The 23,400-nt window shown below is 36.1% G+C and overlaps 3 protein-coding genes and 1 long non-coding RNA gene across 6 annotated transcripts in view; 1 reads left to right on the forward strand and 3 right to left on the reverse strand.

Moving 5' to 3' along the window:
* LOC132306402 (serine/threonine-protein kinase EDR1-like) overlaps positions 1-8,612 on the forward strand; it is a 43,517-nt gene extending 34,905 nt beyond the window's left edge. For all 3 annotated transcript variants that reach the window (XM_059803784.1, XM_059803783.1, XM_059803785.1), the window contains exons 12-17: positions 1,659-1,782; positions 1,913-1,932; positions 2,255-2,411; positions 7,711-7,999; positions 8,152-8,224; positions 8,350-8,612. In XM_059803784.1, coding sequence (XP_059659767.1) covers positions 1,659-1,782; positions 1,913-1,932; positions 2,255-2,411; positions 7,711-7,999; positions 8,152-8,224; positions 8,350-8,432 — 746 coding nt within the window. In that variant the 3' untranslated portion in view covers positions 8,433-8,612. The remainder of the gene's footprint in view (positions 1-1,658; positions 1,783-1,912; positions 1,933-2,254; positions 2,412-7,710; positions 8,000-8,151; positions 8,225-8,349) is intronic.
* Positions 8,613-8,643: 31 nt separating this feature from the next.
* Positions 8,644-11,183, reverse strand: LOC132306403 (F-box/LRR-repeat MAX2 homolog A). Its single transcript, XM_059803786.1, has one exon. The coding sequence runs from the start codon at positions 10,953-10,955 to the stop codon at positions 8,787-8,789; it is 2,169 nt and encodes a 722-aa protein (XP_059659769.1). The 5' UTR covers positions 10,956-11,183; the 3' UTR covers positions 8,644-8,786.
* Positions 11,184-13,914: 2,731 nt separating this feature from the next.
* Positions 13,915-14,341, reverse strand: LOC132310132 (uncharacterized). The gene is made up of 2 exons (XR_009482563.1): positions 14,276-14,341; positions 13,915-14,159 (listed from the first exon to the last, which is right to left on the reverse strand). It is a non-coding gene; the product is annotated as an uncharacterized LOC132310132 (long non-coding RNA).
* A 371-nt stretch (positions 14,342-14,712) lies between these two features.
* LOC132309242 (protein ALP1-like) lies at positions 14,713-15,405 on the reverse strand. The gene is made up of 2 exons (XM_059807567.1): positions 14,820-15,405; positions 14,713-14,738 (listed from the first exon to the last, which is right to left on the reverse strand). Exons 1-2 carry the CDS (start codon positions 15,403-15,405, stop codon positions 14,713-14,715), a joined length of 612 nt encoding a protein of 203 aa, XP_059663550.1.
* Between the last annotated feature and the right edge of the window lie 7,995 nt (positions 15,406-23,400).

Below are 23,400 nucleotides of genomic sequence, written 5' to 3' on the forward strand. Positions count from 1 at the left end.
TCAATTTAACTCCCAATTAGGTCAAATTTGAGTTGAATTTTATTGCCTTGAAGTCATCTTTCTAATGGCACTGACCTCACTCAAAAACTCCAACTACAAAAATAGTTATAGCAATTTTAGTGCAACCTGGTGTGCTGAAAATTGCTTCTTTATTAGATCTCTCTCTAGGAACTAGAACCTTGTTGGATGATTTAGGTAAGTACAAGGTCATTCTTGGTTTGCCTTTACAATGTCAAAAGTATGCTCACAGGTCCATTTCTGCCGTGTATTACAAGTTTTGGCATGCATTGATCATTTCTGGCTACCTCATGGGTAATATGGTAATTTCCAGTATGTATGAGTCCATTTAAAATTCATTGAGGGAGATGGTACATTGTCTCACAGACATCCGCACATGTTAATTCTGCCTAATTCAGAATTCACACAGTTTCTGATCATCAATGTTGGTATCTGTCCAGCATAAGGGTAGTTCTGTAATTTCCAGCATCTATGTTATCATTTTATATCTTCCTTGGATGATGCATTGAGGTTTTGAGCTCAGGAAGTTAAATTACAGTATGTGTATAGACGTCCTATTGATGTTCCTATGGATCCAAATACAAATCGTCCTGTTGATGTTCTTATAAATCCCAGTACAAAACTCTTGGTTGATGAGGGTATTTATTTTAGGACCCTAGTAGATACCGGGGACTTGGGAAATTGATTTATCTCACCATTACTTGGCCTGAGATCTCATATGCAGTTAGTCTCGTAAGTCAGTTTATGAGAACTCCTAGGGTGCCACATTGGAATGTTGTTCTACGAATTATTCGATATCTCAAGCGAGCTCCAGGTCTGAAGTAGTTGTATAGACCAAATGGATATCTCAGGGTGGAAGGTTTTACAAATGCTGATTGGGCTAGTTCTACCTCGTATAGGAGATCCACTACGGGATATTGCACCTTTGTGGGAGGTAATCTTGTTACTTGGAGAAGTAAGAAGCTGACAAAGTGGTAGCTTGGTGTAGTGCTGAAGCTGAGTACAGGGCAATGACCCATACCTCTAGTGAGTTGACATGGCTAGAACATTTTCTTGAGGAACTTGGTCTGAAAGTCAAAGCTCCTATTCCGTGTTCTATGATAACCAAACAGCTCTTCACATTGCCTCAAATCCTGTATTCCATGAGAGGACCAAGCATATCGAAGTCGATTGTCACTTTAAGATATTGAGTGGACACATTTCTACACCATTTGTTAAATCTGAAGATCAACTTGCTAACATGTTTACTAAAGCTCTAACTCATAATCAGTTGATGGTTATTTGTTCTAAGCTTGGATTATGTGATATATATACTTACCAGCTTGAGGGGGAGTGTTGGAATGTATATAGGTGTATTTTTTATTTCTTATAAGGGCGTGATGGTCTTTTTACTGTAACATTATTCTATCATATATATAGAAGTGAGAGGAGATCGTAACCCTTTCTGGAAAAATTCCCCAAACACAGTCTACTCTCTTTTCTTCTCTTTGAACACTAATTTCAACAAGTTTAAATTTATTTAATTAACTTCTAAACCTTACAAATTTGTTTCTTGGTGTTACTCTGTTTTCTAGTTTACAATTTTGTTCTGTTCAGTTCAGTTAAAGTCACATAATACATATTTATACGTTTACTTCTAGGGTTCTTTGGAGAAGTCTTTCGTGGCATTTGGAATGGAACCGATGTGGCCATCAAGGTTTTTTTGGAGCAAGATCTGACTGTTGAAAATATGGAGGATTTTTGTAATGAAATATCCATCCTCAGGTACGTTCTCTTTGGCATGTTGAAGTTCTTTGTTTCTCAATGCTATGTATGTGTATATAAATTTTGATATTTTTCTAACTTTATGCATTTTTTTTTTTTTTCTTTCTATTTTTCTCTTTTCCCCCTCCAGCCGTCTCCGACACCCAAATGGTACTCCTCTTCTCCTTTTTATCAAATTATACTTTTTGTTTTGTAATTTGTTCGTTTTTGAGTTTGGCGCATGTGATTGTTAATATAATACAACCTGGAATTGTAAATATAACAAGAACCCTCCACCCCCTAAAAAGAACAAAATAAATAAAAAAAATAAGAAAGAGATTGAGAAGCAAATCTGCAAATGAGGTACTGATGATACCGTTGATTTCCTCCTTTTGTTTTAAAGAGATCAATATTTAAAATTAAAGTAGTTAATGAAGAAGAAATTGTTGTGTTATTTTAATGTCACTGAACCAATGAATGCTCTCTCTTGCAGTTATCTTGTTTCTTGGTGCATGCACAAAGCCTCCACGCTTGTCAATGGTTACTGAGTACATGGAGATGGGATCCTTGTACTATTTGATCCATCTAAGCGGCCAGAAGAAGAAACTCAATTGGCGGAGGAGACTAAAAATGCTGCGGGATGTATGCAGGTGCGCGAAGCTGTGTGCAAATTCATTGATTTTCTTCCGTGTCTTAAAGGATATATATTGCTTTATGGAATACCAATTTTTTTTTTGTTTTTTTCTTCTCTATTTGGTAGTTATATGTCGTTATTTATGAGGGGTCAAACTTAAGTTGGTGATGTTTTCATTATCATCTATATCTCTATGTTCAAAGCAATCAGTTTTCTTCCTTTATTTATTTATTTATCTTTTTTATGATGAAAAAAGAAAGAGCCTTTTGAAAGTCTCAGATAGAGAATCGTGCAAGGTCCACTGACATAGACCTAAGAAAAAAGAGAAGAAGGGGGGTGGGGGTACAGTATAGCAGATAGTAAAAATCTTAACAGTTTTTTTACATGGAAAACCCTAGAAAGAGAAAAACCACAGGACCTAGTCCCCTAGGTTAAGAGACTCTACCCGAAGAATCCCCTACTTACCTCCTGACGTAGAAGATTCAAAACTTTTGCCCCGAAAAGTCTCCAGGCAACTGTTCCAGTCTTCAAAAACCTGCTTCTTTAGCAATTCAGTCTCGGCCACTAGTCATCCAGGTGTCAATCTGATTGTGGATTGAACAGTTGTGTTGAACTTCTCTTTGTACTACAAAGCTGAGGGTTGTCAATGCATATAAACTACACTCACCATGTAATGCAAATAAAAGAAAGTTGAGACGCACTCTCAAAAATTCGCTCTCAATTTGATATTCTGTATAGGTAAAGTGAAAAAACCAACCCTTGAACTATGACTCTTTTAGCAAGAAAACCCTAACTACAAATGTGGCAGAAAGCCCCCTGAACTTTACGTTCTGGGTGCAAATATTCCAGTCCGGCGATTGGCCGATTGTTTTTGACCAGTAAATCGTATATGCTTGTCACGTGACATCCAAATTTTAATTAAATGACCATACAACCCTTATGAAAGTTAAAAGACCATAGTACCCTTCTTATTACTGTTAGCAACCAAACATGCCCCTATTTCTCTTTCCAACATGAAACAATCTCCCTCCTCTCTCTCTCTCTCTGACCATTGAAACCTTCGGACAAAATCAAAGAGTCATACACGCAGCAGTGACGAATATGATGGTGACAAATTCCGACGGCGACAAGAAGAATCAACGCGACAACGGCAAAAGGCTCAACCAATTAGCGGTGGCTACGAGTGCTGTCATGGTGTTTGTACAGCGAGACTCACTGACGTGGCTGTTGCAGCAAAGTGGTTTCGGTGAAAGTTCTGTTATTTGGGTTTGAAGATTATGGGTTGAGAATTTTGCGTTTGCGATTAGGTTTGCTTGGTGATCGGCAACTACATATTTGGGTTTGAAGATAATGGGTTGAGAATTTTGCGTTTGCGATTAGGTTTGCTTGGTGATTGGCAACTACATATTCTTTGAGTTTTGCGAGTGGGTTTGCTACCCTAACTCTCTGTATCTCTCTATCTTTTATCTTTATCTGCCTATATATATATATATATCAATCAATCAATCATTCAATTTTGCGAAGTGGTATGCGTCTCTTTCTCTTTACACAGTCACATATATACTGTAATTTGCAAGCTTTATTTTATATTTTATTTTTTGATAAGTAAGAATATATTAGAAAGCAAGTGTTCAAAAGGGGCTCGCATCCCAAATACAAACACCTACGGGCCCAAGGATCCCAAAAAAGTCTACAAATTCATCAATTGAAGTACAATTTCTCCCCATCACCCAACTGAAAAGAGAACTAATAATATGAAGTTTCAAAAGCGCAATGGATGATTCCTTCGCTTCAAAAGATTTATTATTCTGCTCCTTCCAAATGCACCACCACACGCAACCGGGAACCGTTCTCTGAAAATCCCGGACATGGGCCCCCGCAGAACAACCTCTCCAAGTGTTGATCAAACCCCTCGAAGACCGAAGCATAACCCAATGGATTCCAAAAAGGCCAAAGATGATATTCCAACAGTCGCTACAGGACAATGTAAAAGTAGGCGATCCACTGACTCTCCGTCCCTTTTGCGAGCTTTATTGGGACACAAAACCAGGTCGGATCAGCGAATGATGGGAGAAGATGAAGTGGGTTGATCTCAGTCATCTTCTTCCACCTCTATTGCAATCTTAGTCGTTCAAGCTAAGCCACACCCATACCTCTCCAATGCTGCTTCTTCTTCTGAGCCGACTCGTTCGACTTCGATTTTCTCTTTCCACCCTGTTTCCATTTTGACCTTGTTTCTTCAAACCCATTAAAGCCTTTTGTGTTCTGATCATCACAAGACATGAGAATTAAAGTAGCCTTTAACAACCGATGAAGAAAATGGTTTTTAAGAGAGAGAAAGATGGGTTTGAGAGAGAGAATCCTATTGGGATGTTGAAGTTTTCTATCATTAATACTCTTTTTTGTTGGGTTCTTGGGAGAAATTGTAAATCCTTGGAGGAGATTGTAGATTTTTTGGAGGCTTTGAGGGTTTAGAGGTCCTTTTTGGCCTTGTATAGCTTTTGGGGGTTGCGTTCACCCCTTTGAACGCTTTTTATACAATCTTTACTTATCAAAGAGAGAGAGAGAGAGAGAGTTCTGTGCAGAGTGATTGTATGAGACTGAATGGAGGTGGTTGCTTAAGGAAGAGACAAGGCTGGTGAGGTGTCGATCTTTGAGTGGTTCCTTTTTATTGTGATCCACCACGCCATTTGGTAAAGTTTATAAATGCGAAGCAAGAGTGAAACGACGTCATTTTAAGTAAAGATAAAAATTTCCTTAAGGAATTCCGGTAATAGCAGTTGACTGGAGATATCTTCTCTGTCCTTAAATGCAACAATTCCATAGTTCAATGGGGTTATTTGTAGTTCGGGGGTGTTAGTTGCACTAGAGGCATAGTTCAAGGAGGTTTTTTGCACTTTACCCTTCTGTATATATGAGATCTGTCTAAGTCTGCCCTAGTATTATATTTACATGGAGAAAGATAGTCTAGAAAACTTGGGATTTTTCAGAGTTTAAAACTAAGTTCGAAAGTGCTATTAGCTCTATCGATCAAAATCGATGTCAATTGATCGACATCACTCCAAAAGGCTTTGATCGATACCTCAATGGATCGAAATCTTTTGAAGGCTTTTTACTTGGAAAATTTTCAGTAGAGAAGTTTCCAGAAACAAATTTCATGCAATTTTAAAGCAATTTAGGGTTTAAATCAAATTGAAATCATGAAAACTTAAGGTACCCTAGATATGCATGCATGAACCCTAATTTGGTGAGTGCATCAATGTTCCAATTTACCTTTATATCCTTGTAGACAAAGATTACCAAAATACCCTTGAATATAGCTTGAATTCCATCTTTGACCTTGGGAGATAACTAATACTAACTAGATTTAGAAATTCTAAGGCTAAAAATTCAAGTTTTGTTCTACGAAATTTGCCAACTTAAGTCCCATTGACCTAATAATGTACTCCTTTGACAATTTCGTAGCAATCAAATAAAATTTGTAACAATCTGACAATACTCTCAATATTCTGACAATCTCCTCCTCTGACAATTTAGTGACAAAACCAAATAAAATCTGCCAATACATCAGAAAAGAAAATATTAAAAAAAAAAATGCAATATTCTCTTTGAAAGATTTTCAAACTTGATTTGCAAACTTCAAATTGTCAATGAAAATAGGTTTATTTACGTCTTTTTACATGGTTTGACATGGTTGTGGGATTTGAATTTAGGGCAGGAAAGAGCAAATTGATTCTATTAGATTGGTTCTACTACGGTTTTTGATGCAGTTGGTTCTTTGACAGCTGACTAAGGGTGCAAGTTTCACCGCTTCTGATCTTTTGATGTGATTGGAATCCACCTTTGATGTGTTTTCTTGTGGTTTATCATTTGCATGCTTAAAGGAGTTTTGAAGGCTCGCTATCTGCCCCTTACTGGTTATCAACCATACTATCATGAGCCAATGGGGGGAGGGAGGGAGGAAGGGAGAGAGAGAGAGAACAACTATCAAAGCAAATATCTGTGAGGGTTTGAAGAATTATTGTCCAGGAAAAATTGAAATGTTGGAAGGAATGCTTTCCCTTCGTATTTGATCATGGGTGGGGTGGTGGATTGTGTTATTTGGATAATAAATAAGTACATTTGGGTCCTATTTTTGTAGGATGCTTTCATGGTTGGGAACCAGAAACAATGCTGCTGTTCTTTGAGAAGTTACAATGCATGCTTTTTCTTGGCAAGGAAGTCGATATAATGGTTACAACACATGTATTTACTTGAAAATACATTTTCTAGTGCTTTATCTTAAATTTGATAGTTCTAGAATCAGCAATAAAGCTTCCTGATTGGAGTATTTCCAGCTATAGGTATGCAACTCAAGATCATCTTAAAGTGGCTTTCTTTGTAGGATCACTCCTGTTTGACTCGGGTATGATAATGGATTGCCTGATTTGCAGGATTTAGTGATTTAGTATTCCATTAAATATGCAAAAGTAATGAAGAATCTATTGACCTCCTCTTGATGTATTTTAATTAATTACTCAAAAGCTTAGGCCTACCTTTTCTCTTTGATAAAGATCGAGTGGGTCGTGGGTAGTGCAAAGATCACTTGTGGACTGACCATCTTAAACCAAGTGATTGTTTAAGAGTGTTGGCAAAATCAACAATGAAGGTGTTTGTGATGTGGAACAAAATGTCTAGACATTTCCATGTTCATCAAAGTTATCTTGATATATTGATGAGAATAAAAATTGGAAGTGACTTACGTTGGCCTTAACGGCCGACTCGGCCCTTTTAAGCTGGCAAACTCACAATTCCTTCCATTTTTTCTCACTCTCTTCCCCCAACAGCCCTTTTCCACCTCTAAAACTCTTTCTAAACCCTATATCTACGAATCTAGTCTAAATTATGGGTTGGCCTAGATCTTGGATCAAATGACTCCAAGCTTTCAAATAATTGGTAAGTTTTTTATTATTTTCCCCCCAACATAATTCTAACATGAAATTATTTAACATTAGATTTATAAACTCTCTTTGTTGGTGACAAGTTTTCCTTGTGTCCAAGTTACAACTTCCGTTATAGGACATTTATTTATTTCGTATTTAAATATATTTGGAGAGTGATATATACAAACAAGTAAATGTTTACTGTCAATCGCAACCTAAAATACAATATTTAGGTTGATAGTCATGATAAATCACCTTTAAATATGTATCAAAATCCACTAAAAATCATTAACAAAGCTATATTTATTAGACTTTGAAGTATGAGTTTTGTATAGGCTCATTTAGATTCATATTGATTTCTAACTGACGATAGCTTTGTGTTGTCAATTAAAGGGGGTTGATGTGCCTACACCGGATGAAGATTGTCCATCGCGATGTAAAAAGCGCAAATTGTCTCGTTGATAAGCATTGGACAGTTAAAATTTGTGATTTTGGACTGTCAAGAATAATGAGAGACACCACCATGAGAGACTCCTCATCAGCCGGAACTCCAGAATGGATGGCTCCAGAACTTATTCGCAATGAACCATTCTCTGAGAAATGTGATATTTTCAGCCTAGGGGTGATTATGTGGGAGCTGTGTACTCTAAATAGACCATGGGATGGTGTACCACCGGAGCGGGTATGTTGACATATGGTTGTACCAGTTTCTTGCTTGTGTTCAATTCAGTAGGTTCTTTTAATGTTTGTTTGTTACGAGAGAGTGAAACTTTTATTTGACATTTGCTGAAAATAAGAGTGAAAAGCTTGTCTGTCATGCTCCTTACTATTTAGGTAGTTTATTCCGTTGCCAATGAAGGGTCACGGTTGGAGATTCCTGAAGGTCCCCTGGGCAGGCTCATTGCAGGTATACCAAATCATCTTTTTATGACTTGGGTGGGAAAAAAAATTGTTAAATCAACGTTATATTTTCATTTCTCTTAGAAATAAATTTTGTCGCACCTCATGCCTTCTCTCATGTCTCGGTTGCAGATTGCTGGGCAGAACCGCATGAACGACCTACTTGTGAACAGATACTCACCCGCTTGCTAGACTGCGAGTACTCTCTCTGTTAAAGTAATCTGTTGTTGTATAGAAAACTACATAGTAGAGGTGTTACATTGTCTTCTCGGCTCAAGTTGTAAACTTTTGTACAATTTTTCCAGTTCGAAAAACATAATACTGATTCTTCTTCATTTTCAAATGGCAAATTTGTGATCTTTTTGTGCAATCAAAAGCAAAATTCAGTTTTAGTAGATTCATTTCTTTATATGTTGGGACTCGCACTAAACACAGCTCTTATATTATAAAAGGACAAAATGTCAAAGAACTTTGATTCTCAAAAATCATACAAGCCTGGTCAGGTGGAATTTCTTGCATTACTATAATCGAAATTTTAGGTTTTTACCAGGACAGAGTGCTAACTTATCTCAATCAGAGATCTGACGCCTATTCAACGATTCTTCAAAGCGACTACATGAGTCCACTCTCATCTCTGTACTCATATCATTCTCGGGCGCTGGATAGTAATCTTCTCTCAACTGTACATCCCTAAGATTCGGAATTCTTAGAAGGAAATTCATGAAATGTTCATGAGCTGTCCCGTGAATGAAAAGCTTCCTCAGCGTTGCACATTCTGCAAGCAAGCCTGCTGCCGGAAGTGAGAGACTCCTCTGGTTGACATCCCTGTCTTGTGGCGGCCAATAATCGAGTTCATTCAGATTCAAATTTCCAATCCCAAACAGGTAGAACCGCTCCCAGAGGCTCAGGTCCATCTGCCCAAATGGTGCAGTGTGGGCATAACCTATTGTGTCTCCGCAATCCAAATGCATCTTTGATAGCCGAGGAAAACAAGTGAGGGAGCTTAAACCAAATGCAAATGCACGCTCTGAAGGTCTCGACCATTCCCTACAATCTCCTTCAACCCTAATTCGAATCTCCTCCAGATTAGGGCAATTCTCGAGACCTATTGTTTGCAGCGGAGTCAAAAGCTCTCCAACAGCAATCCAGAGTGAAAGATATCGCAGGCTGTCCCATGTCTTGTGACAATATCCATGCCCGTTGCCATTGCTTTGTATACGGGAGGAACAACTCAGATCATCAGCATACTTGCATTTCTTCTTCCTTTTGCAGATTTCCTCATAGTCTCTACTTTGAAAGAAATTTGCAGATTCCACTGTCTGTTTCGAATTCCTCTCCTCTTCCGGTTCATTGAGATCAAAATTGTATTCAACCCTACCAAAATTCTCCAACTGTTCGACGCTATCCCAAACACAATCTATATGTATCCTCTGAATACGATCCTGAATTGGCTCCAGAGCTTTTATAGAAGATGCTGCACCAAGATTATTGCAGCAAGAAATCTTGACATCCACCAAAGTCCGACGAAGCAAACAGGCCAACGTCCTCATTCCTCTCATCGTAATCTTCTTGCACCCCTCAACTTCAAACTTTGCCAACCTTGAACACCCTCTAGCAATGGCTATCAATCCCATATCAGTCAAGTCTGCCGAGTTCTTAATCGACAAAGCTTCAATCCCTTGACAAAGGGCAATGCCATCCAGCCGAGAATCAATCGTGGTACACAACCCATGAAACTGTCCCAGCTTAAGCGATCTCAGCTTGGGACACTTCAAATTCAGCATCTCCAAAGCTGGTCCACTGTTCTTGACATTCTTACAAACATCCAGAGTAAGCTCTTCGAGCAATGGCAAACCCGAAAACAGCTCCACCAGAGTAGCAACACTGATCACAGAGTCCTCCTGAGCAAACCCTTCATCATTCGGATCACCCCTCGCGTTCAACAGAGCCGACGAATCCACCAAATGAAGCAGACACAGTTTCGGACAATTAGCAGCAATGGACAGCAAAGCTTCATCATTCACAAACCCAATGTATCTAGAGTCAAACATGCAAGCTATTTTCAACTCATTCAGATTAGGGCAAGCTTCCGTGATTGCTCTGATCTCCACAGACTTGAAACCCTCCGCGAAAGAGGGATTAAGCAGATCTAGCTTCGTGAGGTTGGATGCGAGATTGGGAAAGGATTGGAGCGCCGGAGCAATATCGTCGGTCCAGCAATAGAAGGAGGAGAGATCGAGAGAACACAGAGCAGAGCAGTGTTGGAAGAGAGGAGCGAATTCGTCTCCGGGAGGCAATTGAGGCCTCTGGTGCCATCGGACGAGCTTGATGTGATTCAATTGCGGCCATTGCGGGACCAGGAGTTGCAGAGTGTTAGGGTTTCGAGAGTAGAGAGTGAGGGAGGTGAGGTTGGGGAAGGAGGTGGAGAGGAGGTAGGGATCGGGGAGGAGAGAGTGACCCCAAGGAGAGAGGAGAGAGAGGTCGAGGAGAGTGACGGATCGGAAGCAGTTCGGAAGGGAGAAGAGGTTGCGGACGTTGCCGCGGAGGGTGAGGGAGGTGCGGGTGGCGCGCTCCAGGACCAGCCACTTGACGCAGACGAGTGCTGCGGCGTTGCGGCTGCGGGTGTCGGAGACGGCGGCGATTATGTTGGAGAGGATCACGTCGGGGAGGTCGTTGATGGTGGTGGTGGTGGTGGCGGAGGAAGGTCCAGGTCCAGGTCCAGGTCCAGGTCCGGCCATGTAGGTCAGGTCAGGTCAGGTTAGTAACTCTCACGGGTCTCTGGTGATGTTTGTTGTTTGTACTTTGTATATCTTTTTCTTATGGTGTATTGGTGTGTTTCTAGAGAGAGAGAGAGAGGAGAGAGAGAGAGAGAGGATGGGGATGAGTACAGTGATGGGGTACTGAGGGATTTGTCGACGTATGCTCAAATCTGTACTATGTAGGAAATGATGGTCTAGGCTTCCCACACGCGCTTGTGAAGTGCGTGGGTCTTTTGTTGAGATGAGAAATTTTAATCCATTTGTGTATGTAGGTACACAGTAATTTAAAGACGAATTTGGAATGATCCAGATTTTTTTTGACTTTTAGACGCATATAATGATTCTTCTTTAGATGTTCCGTGTTTGGTTGGAAATAAACGGAAGGGAAAGAAATGGAGGAGATGGGTGAAGGTATTGGGTGTGCCCGCGCACAATCAAGCTCGAGTAATACTTATTGTGTGCGTGTTGGGTATGTACACTTCGGATGAATAGGTACATCGTGCACCGTGCATTTGGCATACCAAATTTCTCTATTCAAGAAATGGAGAGATATGATATTTAGAGTTTCCTATAAAACTTAGGATGGAATAGAAAAGAATGGAATGATTTGGAGAGACACAATAAAATTTTTTTCCTGACAAATGGTGGGGAAAATTCAAATACGAAAACACTCGCTTAGGAGTTAAGCATTCTAATAAGGTCACTAGATAATGTCCAAGATTTATTAAAGTTTGATAAGTTGATTTTATTATCCTCCTAAAATAGGAGGAAGACTAATACTTTTAATGATTTGTTTTTTAATACTAAATTTGTGCTTCTTTTTAGTAAATTTATTAAAGATAATTGGTTAACACTATCATTGCCTCTTCTTACTTTATTTTCTATGTGCTACTAATATTTATCATTTTATTTATTTATTTTTTCATTATAACAAATTTGTGCACTTATCTCCGGGATAAGTTTAACTCTCTATAAATTATTGATCGGGAATTGCACCAATAATAAATGAATTATATTTGAATTTACACATGTAATAGAAAAACTAATATTTTTATATCACACGATACAAACATGACCCATAAATTCCATTTGTTCCGGACTCTCTTTCGATATTTAGTAGATAATTGTCTATATTATAAATATAAAATAAGAAATGATACACTTGAGAGAAAAGTAATGCTATCTAGGTTGCCCTCTCATAACAAAAGTCTTGAATTATTTTAATAGTCTTACCTTAATATATGGAGTATATATATATATATATATCTTGAAAGTGAAATAAAAAAAAGGTAGATCTCTATACAAATTAATTAAAAAGGAGAATCCAAAGGCAAAACACCCACTAATACACTGGAAAAAGGTACAAGTTGGAAGCAAAATTTTCTTTTTATCCCTCAAAAAAGTCTTGCACTTCGATTATGACATAAATATGGTGCAAACTTGATCTTCGAGAATATCTATTGTAATGTAAATCAAAAGGAATAATTTTTAATATTTCTTAATTATCAACTTGTTTTCCTTTTCTAAGTGGTTATAACTGATACTTATTAGTTCTAGAATTTGTGGTAAAGAATATGTTCCACCGAGGAAACTATAATATATATATATATACACACACACATAAAAGCTGTAGAAGATTTTTGTTCAGTTCTCACTTTATCTGAACAAAATGATCGTGTTGGATTTTTTTATTTTTTTATTTTTTATACAGTAGTGTGTAATAACTGTGAGAGTTGTACAAACATAAAAGTGGTTGTCAAAAACATCTCAATTACCTGGTTAACCTCATTTCAGTGTCACCCTACGCCTCTTTGAAATAGCCAGGAACACTGACATAGGCCAATTGAAAGGGTTGTCAGGGTTTTTAAGCGGTGATTGTGGCAATTTTGTAGGTGGGTGTGTATGAGTGAGTGGATGCGAGTCATTGTCAAACTATCATACTGATAGATTATAGGTTCACGATCCCACATTACTTAGATAATATGAAGGTAAAGTTTTTATGTATAGTAGTTTTATTTCTAAACGGTACTAGATATTTTGAAAATAAAATTTAAGAACAAAACTATGTAGATTGCGCTGTTAGACTCCCAATAAAAAGTAGTCTTGTATAATATATTGACTGAAAACAACATTGTATGTGAATATTGATTCAAGATTCACTCAAATCATGTTTGAAAATTTTTAGAACATGCATTTTAGAACCTTTTAGATTTAGAAAATCTTAAACTCTTACAAGTTTTGACACCTCAAAATATATTCATTAATTAAAAACAAATTAAGTATCCTCAAACAGTTAGGGCCCGTTTGGCATGTGCTTTGTTTTTGGCGTTTTGTTTTTAGCTAAAACGGAAATAGTGTTTTTGCTGTAGGAGTGTTTTGGAAAAAATTCGGAAGCTCGTTTGGGAACGATGTTTTGCTGTGGAAATGTCGAAAGCAAAAACATGCAAAACATGTTTGGTAAGTCATGCGTTTCAAAATTTTTAAAAACAAAACATGTTTGGTCAGTCCAACTGTTGTAAAAAAAAAATAATAATAAAAAAAAAATAAAATAAAAAAACAGAAATAAAAAAACATGTTTGGTTATCCTTGTTTTTTATTTGTTTTTATAAATTTTATGTATATTTATAAATAGTTATCATATTTTTAATAGATATGGAGAAAGTTGAACCCACAAACATGTATATATATATATATATATATATTTTCAATAACCTATTTACAAGTTGTTTGCAATAACTCACCTCAATTTTATTATTATTATACATGTATAGTCCAACACAACATTAAAAATAAAAACATTTCTAGTCACATTTTACTATACTACATGAGAGTCAACATTTGTAAAAAAAATTAGCAATAACCTATTTACAAGTTCTTTGCAATAATCTGCTTCAATTTTATTATCCTGTTACCTGTATAGTCCAACACAATATTAAAATAAAAACAAACCCAACTGAAAGCATAATTGAAATAGAGTGTATACCATTTACAAGTCTTTAAATATTCAACCAACAAATTAAACAAGTTTAAGTTGTACATAAAATGTTTGGAACAAAGCATTAACAATACATAGTTGTCAGTAAAAATTGATAAGAAGTTCATAAAGTGGATGACAATGGCAACGATACATCATCTTCATAACAGCACATGTGGCCTTTAAGAGAGCATCAACACACTTCATATCTGCAATAATAGCATTTAAGTTGAATTATATATCTGCAAAAATGATTTATATTACATATATATATTACAAGCTTACAATAGCAACAAATATATGACATATAAAAGAAAAAATATACCATCACTTTCAGAAGGATCAAAAGTGCTAAAGAGAATTCCAAATTCAATCAGCAATAGTATTACGCAACTGATCCATTTCTCGAAGCTGAGCCGAAGGCACATGCTCAACAATCTCATCATCTTCACCATCACTTTGAGGAGGATCGTTACTATCAAATAAATCATCAGGCTGATGCTGATTTATGATGAAATTGTGTAATGTGCAACAAGCCATTACAATCAATACTTGTGTTGAAAACTTATAAGGAGGCATTGCCCTCAAAATAGCGAATCTTATCTTCAACAACCCAAAGCATCGATCAATTATATTTCTCAAAGATGAATGCCTATGATTGAACACTTCCTCCCGACCACGAGGTTGTCTAGTCCTACGATATTCCTGAAAGTGGTAAGTATGACCTCGAAATAGGGCCAAATAACCAGGCTTGTTGGCATATCATGAGTCTACCAAATAATACTTACCTGCCATGTTTAAAATACATAAAGATATATACAGTAAGATAAACTAACCATATATTAAGTGAATTTGTAAGATAATATTACCTGCTGGTGGAGCTGGAAAGTTCATTGCCTCATTCTCAATACACTCCTTTAGGATTCTCAAATCATTAGCGGAGCCTTCCCACCCAGCTAGCACATATGTGAATCTCATGTCAAAGTCACATACAGCCATTACATTTTGTGTGGTATAACCCTTTCTACCACGAAATGGAAGTTGTGTACTTGCTGGCAGAGTTGCAGGAATGTGGGTTCCATCTATAGCTCCTACGCAATTCTTGAAGTAAGGGAAAAACCTAGAAGACTCCCTAATCTTATTCGGAATCACAGAAAAATCAGGAGGGGCAATGATATGGGTGCCCAACTGACATACTACATGTAACACAGCATGGAAGTGTCTGGAAATGGTTTCAGTGGAGTGTTGAAATCTCTCAGCTACAACACGATTCCTTTGATTATGAGATAAAGTGAGCAAAAAGATTGCCACTTGTTCATAAACAGTTAAAAATTTAGAATCTTTCAGCCCTATACCTTTCAGGGTACTACACAATATTCTAAAAACTTCAGGGTACATCCTAAAATTTTCATAACATCTTTCTTTGTGGCTGTTTAAAATCTCCATAACATACATTTCCCCTTGTAAAATGGAATCCCTACAACGCCTCTTTTGATAGAAGTTCTGCTCTTCTAAAAGAGTAGCAAATATTAAGACACTCTCATTGTCCTCCTCATCGTCATAAAATTGAATTATTCTTCTTATATGGTTCCACATATCCATTGCCCTATTTAAAGATTTAATAGAAGCAAAGCATTTAAGTTAATAAGCAAAACAATTAAATAATAAACAAAATATTTAAATAATAAACAAAGCATTTGAGTTAATAAGCTTAACATTTAAGTAATAAATAAAATATTTAAGTTAATAAGCAAAACATTTAACTTAATAAGAAAAACATTTAAATAATAGCAGTACAGTCATCCAAGAAATAAAAGTATTTAGTTATTACAGTCATCATAATGTGAGATAGTAATAAGTTCAACAAACAACAAAACACAATCATCCATAAAGAAAGACTCAAACATTTAGTGCCCAACCAATTCTTATCTCCTCAGGAGAACTGAGAAAAAATTTCTGCCACTTCTCAGAATCATGTAACAACTTCGATACCTTAGCAAATTGGGCCATCTCAATTCCAGGTATTTTTTGTAAAAGGAGCATGCAGGCTTCAAACATTTCATCATCTTTATCCTTTTTAGAGGGAGAGAGAACTTCATCATCTCCTTTCTCACATGAAGATACACGAGTAGAAGTAGAAGATGCTTTAATTGCTTTCTCTATTGCAGCTTCCATTCTCTCAGTTCTCCTCGCAGAATTCTCATCCATACCTGACAAGAGTGCAGCTATACTGGGAGATAAACTATCTCTTTTGGCTTTCTTACTTTTACGTAAAGGTGGGGGACTGACATGACAACCCTCTTCCTCATCATCGTCATCATTGGGAGTGGGCAAAATGATTGTGGGGGGTGCTGTAGTGGAGGGGTGGGCATGCATTCCTGTTGCATATGTGTCCCCAAATATAGTCGACATCTTGTTAAAATGCTTATATCCATGTCTACGAAACTTATTTGTACCCTTAATAACCTACAAAATTTTGTTACAATGTTAACCTCATAACAAATAATATACGATATTTTATTATTTATTTAGGACTAATAATTAAATTACTAACCTTGCTCAACCTGCCCCATCTCTCTTCCTCAACTATAACCATGCCCGTCTCATGGTTATATCCCACGCCAGTCTCCAATAACAATTTCTTAAACTCGATATAAATTGTCCTTAATTGGTTAAACTTATTCCGAAGTTGGGTTTTGTCAAATTTTATCCCTGTTTGAACCTTCATTTCTTTTACCATGGTAGTTCAACCTTTTGGATTAAATGTTGTGTCAGTACGATTGCCAGCCCTAACTTGTTCCTCCATAATATTACAGAATTTTTCCATAAGTGAGTCATCCCATAACACTTTTCCATCTTTCGTAACTTCAGCCACCCCTTCTTCTTCAATTGTCAGGTATTCACCACATTGTTCCACATTCTCAACATTGATATCCATCTAACAGATTAATAACAACACTATAATTAATAACAACAAAAATAATATATATTACTTCAATAACTCATGCTATTATTTAATAACTTATACTATTACTTCAATAACTCAAAGCCCTATAAGTTGTTCCATTATTCAATGAATGATTTATAGCTGTCTTATTTCAGGTTAGTTTTACATTAATATATATTATTTTGGTCTGATTTATAATCCTTAAAATGTTTAGAATATTCATGATAGTCAAAGTTTACAACTATTGATCCTCGTAAACATAAGAAAAATCAGTAGAGCCTATAGATACCTATGTATTATTACTTTTCTAGGGAATTAATTTATAAGAATTCATAATTCTCTTATTTGTGATACAATCTTACCTTAGGACTTAGGAGCATGGGCTCATTTTTCCATTATATGCTCAAGGATTGTGAAATACTTTTAATCTTACAATCCTACCTAAATATAGTCAGTAATCTATATAAAAAATCTTTTATATCTTGTTTTATATTAAAGGGCATACTATGACTTACTTTTCAAATATAAAAATAATTAAAATTTATATAAAAAATTTCATAATTTTATTTTCATACTACTGGTTAGATTTCAAATCCTGCAAGTTAAACTTCAGTTGTCCACCCTTGCTTAGGAGGTGATTCCTAAGAATTTATAGGTGGGATTCCATTCTTCTTCTTCTTGATAGGCGGCCCCCTTGTTTTGCACTAAAACCCTACTCTACCAAGCACAAATCAACTGTAAGCAACTAACTCTGTGCAGTTCTTGCAACCAACCACTTTATAAAAGTGATAACTTATAACTAAGCCAAATCCAACCCTTTCCATATACAAATCTTACACCCTATATTCTGCTCTCCCAAACCCTTCTTTACACAAGCTTTCAACATCCTTACTAAATGATCCTACTTTTTTGTTCAAGTTCCTAAATTATACAAATCACGAATAACATTGACTTGCAAATTGAACTCAGAAATTTAAAGCATAAAGTGATTTCTGTGAAGGGAACTTTTGGTTCAGTGACAGTGTATAAATCAGATTGAAGATCCAATCACTTTTTATTATTATTATTATTATTATTATTGTTATTATTATTATTATTTTTGGTAAATCAAACATCTCATGTCATTTTGTAATTGTGGCTCGAATTTTATGTTATGACAAATTTCGATAAATTACAAACACAATCAAGAATCGACAGAAAATATAGAATCATGGATTACACAACATACAAAAATTTTCGAAAAAACTTTAGATGCTATTTTCCAGTCTCTAAAAGCTTCTTTTGACGTTTTCCCTCATCAATGCCAGGGGAGTGGATTTGAACAAGAGATGAATGAAGTTTCAACCCAACAATTCAAAAACTGAAATATTCAAACAAAAAAAGTTCAAACCTGTTGAGATCGTCGAAAATAGCAGCAAAGGAAAGCAGATCTCGGCAGAAAATAGCAGTCCTTTGATGTTGCCAAGAATCGCCAAGGACGCCAGACCAAAATCGCAGCAAACCAACCCTAGAATTGTTTCAAGTTTTCCTTTTATACCTCCTTCGATTTGCTTCCTCCGCCACAGTTAAATAAGGATTTGCTTCTTCCGCTACAGTGCAAATACAACCGGAAGCGACAAAAAACACCAAAATGGTGTTTCATCTTTTGAGCCAAAAATTGATTCTGTTTTGCAACTGTTCAAAATGCAACAAGCCCAACCAAACATGTTTTGGGTTTCAAATGGGCTACTGTATCAGGCCAAAAACAAAACAAAACACTTGCCAAACAGGGCCTTAGCTAGTGTGTTCCAAGTTGATATTGATGAATATCATTCCAATTATGAACCTTTATAACACAAATACTCAAAACAAAATTACAATTCAATGTCATTTTAGACACATATTTTGCCATCGCACAATACGATTTTTAACAATTAGGATAATATAATGACTCTCAATTCTCTTAATCTCACTATATACATATATATATATACACACACACACACACACACACACACATGGTAAAACTGCTATTCATGCAATCCATGAATTAAAATAGTAGTCTTTCATATTTTTGGAAAAAAACTTACATTGTGAATGCTAAAAGGGTAGTAGCAACTTCAATCTTAGATCTATGAGTTTCGCAATGATTATTTACAAGATTTAAGAACTGAGCTTGCATGGCCGTAAATGTACTTGGCACAACTAATTTCATACTTGGTGAGATTTGGGTATATGATTGATACACTAAATGAAAACTAATATTGAAAAAGAACTTTAATTCTGTAACCACCTTCTACTCCGAAAGTTTAAGCATATCCCCTCACGTCACGGACAGACCAGAACATATATGAGAGGAGGCAACCTTTAACAAAAAAAAAAAAAAAAATTTGTGGAGGGCAATAGTAGAGTGTTTTTTTCTAGTTTATATGGGGCAAACTCATAATTTTGTAAGTATATAATTCAAAAAAGCAATATTAGTAGGTAAAATAGCAAAAATCATCATAGATATGTGCCTACCTCACGTGTTCCCTTCTTTTGACAGTGAGATTTGATTTGACTCTAATATTATATTAATCACCATCTATTCTAATTGCCCCCACTAAGCCTATCATAAATCCGTGCCTACCTCACGTGTTGGCTTCTTTTGACAGTGAAAGATATGTGCCTACCTCACGTGTTGCCTTCTTTTAATGGTGAGATTTGAACATAAGACCGTTTGACTCTGATACTATATTAATCATAATCTATCCTAATTGCCCCCACTAAGTCTGTTATAGATCTATACCTGTCTCACGTTTTGCCTTCTTTTGAGAGTGAAATTTGAACGTATGATACTATATTAGTCACCATTACTCTAAAAAGCAATGAGAGAATGTGTAAGTATAATATTTACATCCTATAATACATCTTACTTATACAATAAAGGATCCAACCTCTCAAAAAAGAGGGTGGCTAATAGCAAGCAAATCATGCCATTTGTGCCGGCCTCCACAAGTCGTAGTCATTGTCGCGCCGCGTCCGCAGGTTGATGAGTATCATCCACTCGGCTGGCACACAGGTTTTGGAGGTACCATTAAAGCCCTCAAAAAGATTTTCTAATCGAACTTTTTACATACACTCACCCACCCCACACTATTTTGCGTGTGGACAAGAAAATTATTGGGATTCCAGTGAACAGAAGTACAATAGAAATCATGCTATGTGTACCAAGTGGAAATAGATTATGTATTTTTAGTTAAAAAAAGGAATACACCATGTGGAGTTTGTGCAACAAGCACTTGAAGCATTTTTTAACAAGCACTTCAAAATCACCCGCCCAAAACGCCTTATTTCACTGTCATCCGACTTCAATATCTTCTAATGACTATTTAGAGCCCGGAAAAAAAGTTTTCTCCACTCTCTCACTAGATGTCGTTTTTCTAACGGTAATATTAATGACATTTCCTTAACTGAGTATCTAACGGTAATATTAACGACATCTTCCTAACATATTCTTGTCATCGCCAATTCAACAAATGAAAAAAGAAATTTATTCAACTACATTTTGTTTTACCACATGTATAAATACCACTCTATACGTTATATTTTATGCAATATATTATACAAAGTATATTAATATACCATTCAACTTTACCTTTTGAATGAAATTAAAATATATTTTTTTTTACCTTTTCTTCTTTTTTGCATCAAGAAAGAAATAATTATAACTTCAGTAAGTTTTTTTTTATTATTTTGTTCTTCCCTCTAACTGGTATAACATTTGTTCTTCTTCAGCCCCAAATATTATCAAAAACTGAAGGATTATTCGTATCAAAGAGAAAGATTCACAAATTTACCTTTTGATCGAAATAAGAATTCTTTTTTTAATTTTTCTTCTATTGATCTCATTGTTTTCCTGTAGTTATTGTTCTGCATTTGGGTTTTTTTCTTTTTTAGGTTTTTCGTTCTTTCTTTTGGGGATATTCAAATTTCAATCAACTGGACCATGAAGTGAAAGTCAAATTTATTAAAAAATAGATATATTGTGTATGGAATTTGTATGTATATATTAGAAGTTTAGTAAATATGAATTTAACTCAAATTAATGTCAAATCAGCTTTTTTACCCCCTCACTCAACCAATCCAGTGACAGGATAACGTAGCCCTTAAAATTTGGATAAGAATCATCTAAGTTAACTATTATGTACGTTATCATAAGTTGAATACTGAGAACTTAACATGTGTACCATCACACAAATCTACAGACGATATGGCACCACATCGTTTAGTAGTGAAATGGCACGTGTACCATCACACAAATCTACAAGTGATAGTGCACCACATCATTTAGTAGTGAAATGGACAAACACTCTTATAATTTTTTTCTATTTGCCCATGTGGATCATTTTGAGTCCGATATCCATGTAAAATGTCATGTGTCCAACTCTCATTAATCAAATTACAATGATATACGAAGCAGTTAACTTAGTGGATTCAAGTCCCTAAAATTGTAATCTCTCTTATATTCTTAGGCCTCAACCAATAACATGCCAAATGTATTGGTAACTATGAGCCCTACAATTTGATTCATGCTTTATTCATTTTCATCAAACGAATATATGTATCGGCTAGTGACTCCTAGTTTTTCTCCACTTTCCTATCTTTTCTATTAAACTCTCCTAAGAGCATCTCCAATAGTTGTTTACATTTTTTTGTGTAAATCTAATGTGTCACAATAGATTTACACAAACATAGATTTACACAAAAAATTTGGACCAATTTTTTTTAGCTACAACCATTGTTTTATACCTTTTGTGTAAAAATATATCTGTCAATAACAATGTGATAGCCCAAGTTTTTATAAACCCGGTGCGTCTGTGATGACCGAAAGATGACCCGATAACGGATCAAAAATAAGGAAGCAAAAGATGTAAAATGGTCTTTAGAGATGTACGTCATCCCTAAGGCACCAAAATGACTCCCCATGAAGCCACAAAACTGAAATGAGCTAAGAAATGAAACAAGGATTTCAAACTCGATAAGAAATGAACCAAGGGTAAAATGGTTATTTCAAACTGAAATGGATGCCACCGTGTATACCATTGGAAAGACAACGAAAAGTGAATGAAGTTGACTCAAGAATCACCTGATTCGGAGTCCGGACGGAAAAGATATGAAAATAGAACAAAGTGGCATTCTCTGTTTAAGAGATACCACGAACCTATCTCACTAAAACTGTAATAACTCTCACTATGGTTGGAGTTGTGATGTGTGGTTGGTACAATTAGAAAGCTAACTTCAAGCTCTTGAATTTAGACTTAAGAATGACCTGATTTGGATTAGGGATGAAAGAGTTATGACCCTCTGAAGTCAATGCAAGAAAACTATCCAAGGAAAATTGAAAAGGTAAAGCTCCAGGGAGGATCAACCGACCGACAGCAAGGACCAGCCGGCCGAAACTCCATCATCAACTGACCGAACCCCAATCATCAACCGGCCAAAACGACTCTTTTCACTAGAAAGTCTACTGGAATTGGTCTCGAGCATGTATCAGCCAGCTGATGGCTCTTATCAGCCGACCGACGTAGCAAACAGCAGCATGTATCAGCCGGCTGATGGCTCTTATTAGTCGACCGACGTAGCAAACAGCAGCAAATGCTGCTGCTGCAATGCATGGGAAGGTATTCGGTTTAACTTTAAAGCTATGCATGCATTCCAAATGATCCGAAACAAGTTTGAAAACATTTCCTAGCCTCCTTCAAGCATAAACAACATGCTAAATCAAAAGAGAACTTTAAATCATGTTCCAATGCATGAATTTTACATAAAAATTCATAAATCATCCAAAAATAGTTCAAAAGCTGGAACTTAAGAGTTTTATGAGATATGAACATGCCCGCAAACGTAATATGATGTTGTAGACGCGTTACAATAACCTACGGCCTCATTATAATCCATTTACAAAATTTGACATACCACACCTCCAATTTTCACAAAATAGGCTTTTATGGCCAAACTTGAGTTTTAAAAACATACCTGAGAACTTTAAATTTAACAGCCCTTGGCCTCATGTTACGCATGCAAAACAAGCATCGCCAAGTGTACTTAGATACACATTACACAATAATAAAGTCACCTTAGCTTGCAAAATACCATACATCCATGATATACCAAAAATATAACATCAAAAGTAAAGCATGTTAAACAAGTGCATGTCAATATACAAAAAAGTTCCAAATTGCTCATAAGCCACTAAGGATGATGAGCATCCGAGAACATAGTCTCTTTACCTGTAAAATAATACAAACAACTAGGGTGAGTAATCAAGTTACTCGTAGGAAGAAGCATATGCGTATACCCTAAAGTTTCAACATCATTGCAAAATTAATATAGACAAATACAAGGGATCATTCCACTTAACGTCTATGTTCAAGGTGTTCTAAGGGATCATCTTAAGCTAACTTCAATGATTCTTTAACAACACAATATCAACATCAATGTACTGAACAATATCAATTCGCCAATAACAAAAATTACAAGTT

The sequence above is a fragment of the Cornus florida genome, unplaced genomic scaffold (assembly GCF_030987335.1).
Source record: "Cornus florida cultivar Cherokee Brave unplaced genomic scaffold, ASM3098733v1 CherokeeBrave_3.0.0_Hap2_Chr05, whole genome shotgun sequence".
Taxonomy (NCBI): Eukaryota; Viridiplantae; Streptophyta; class Magnoliopsida; order Cornales; family Cornaceae; genus Cornus; species Cornus florida.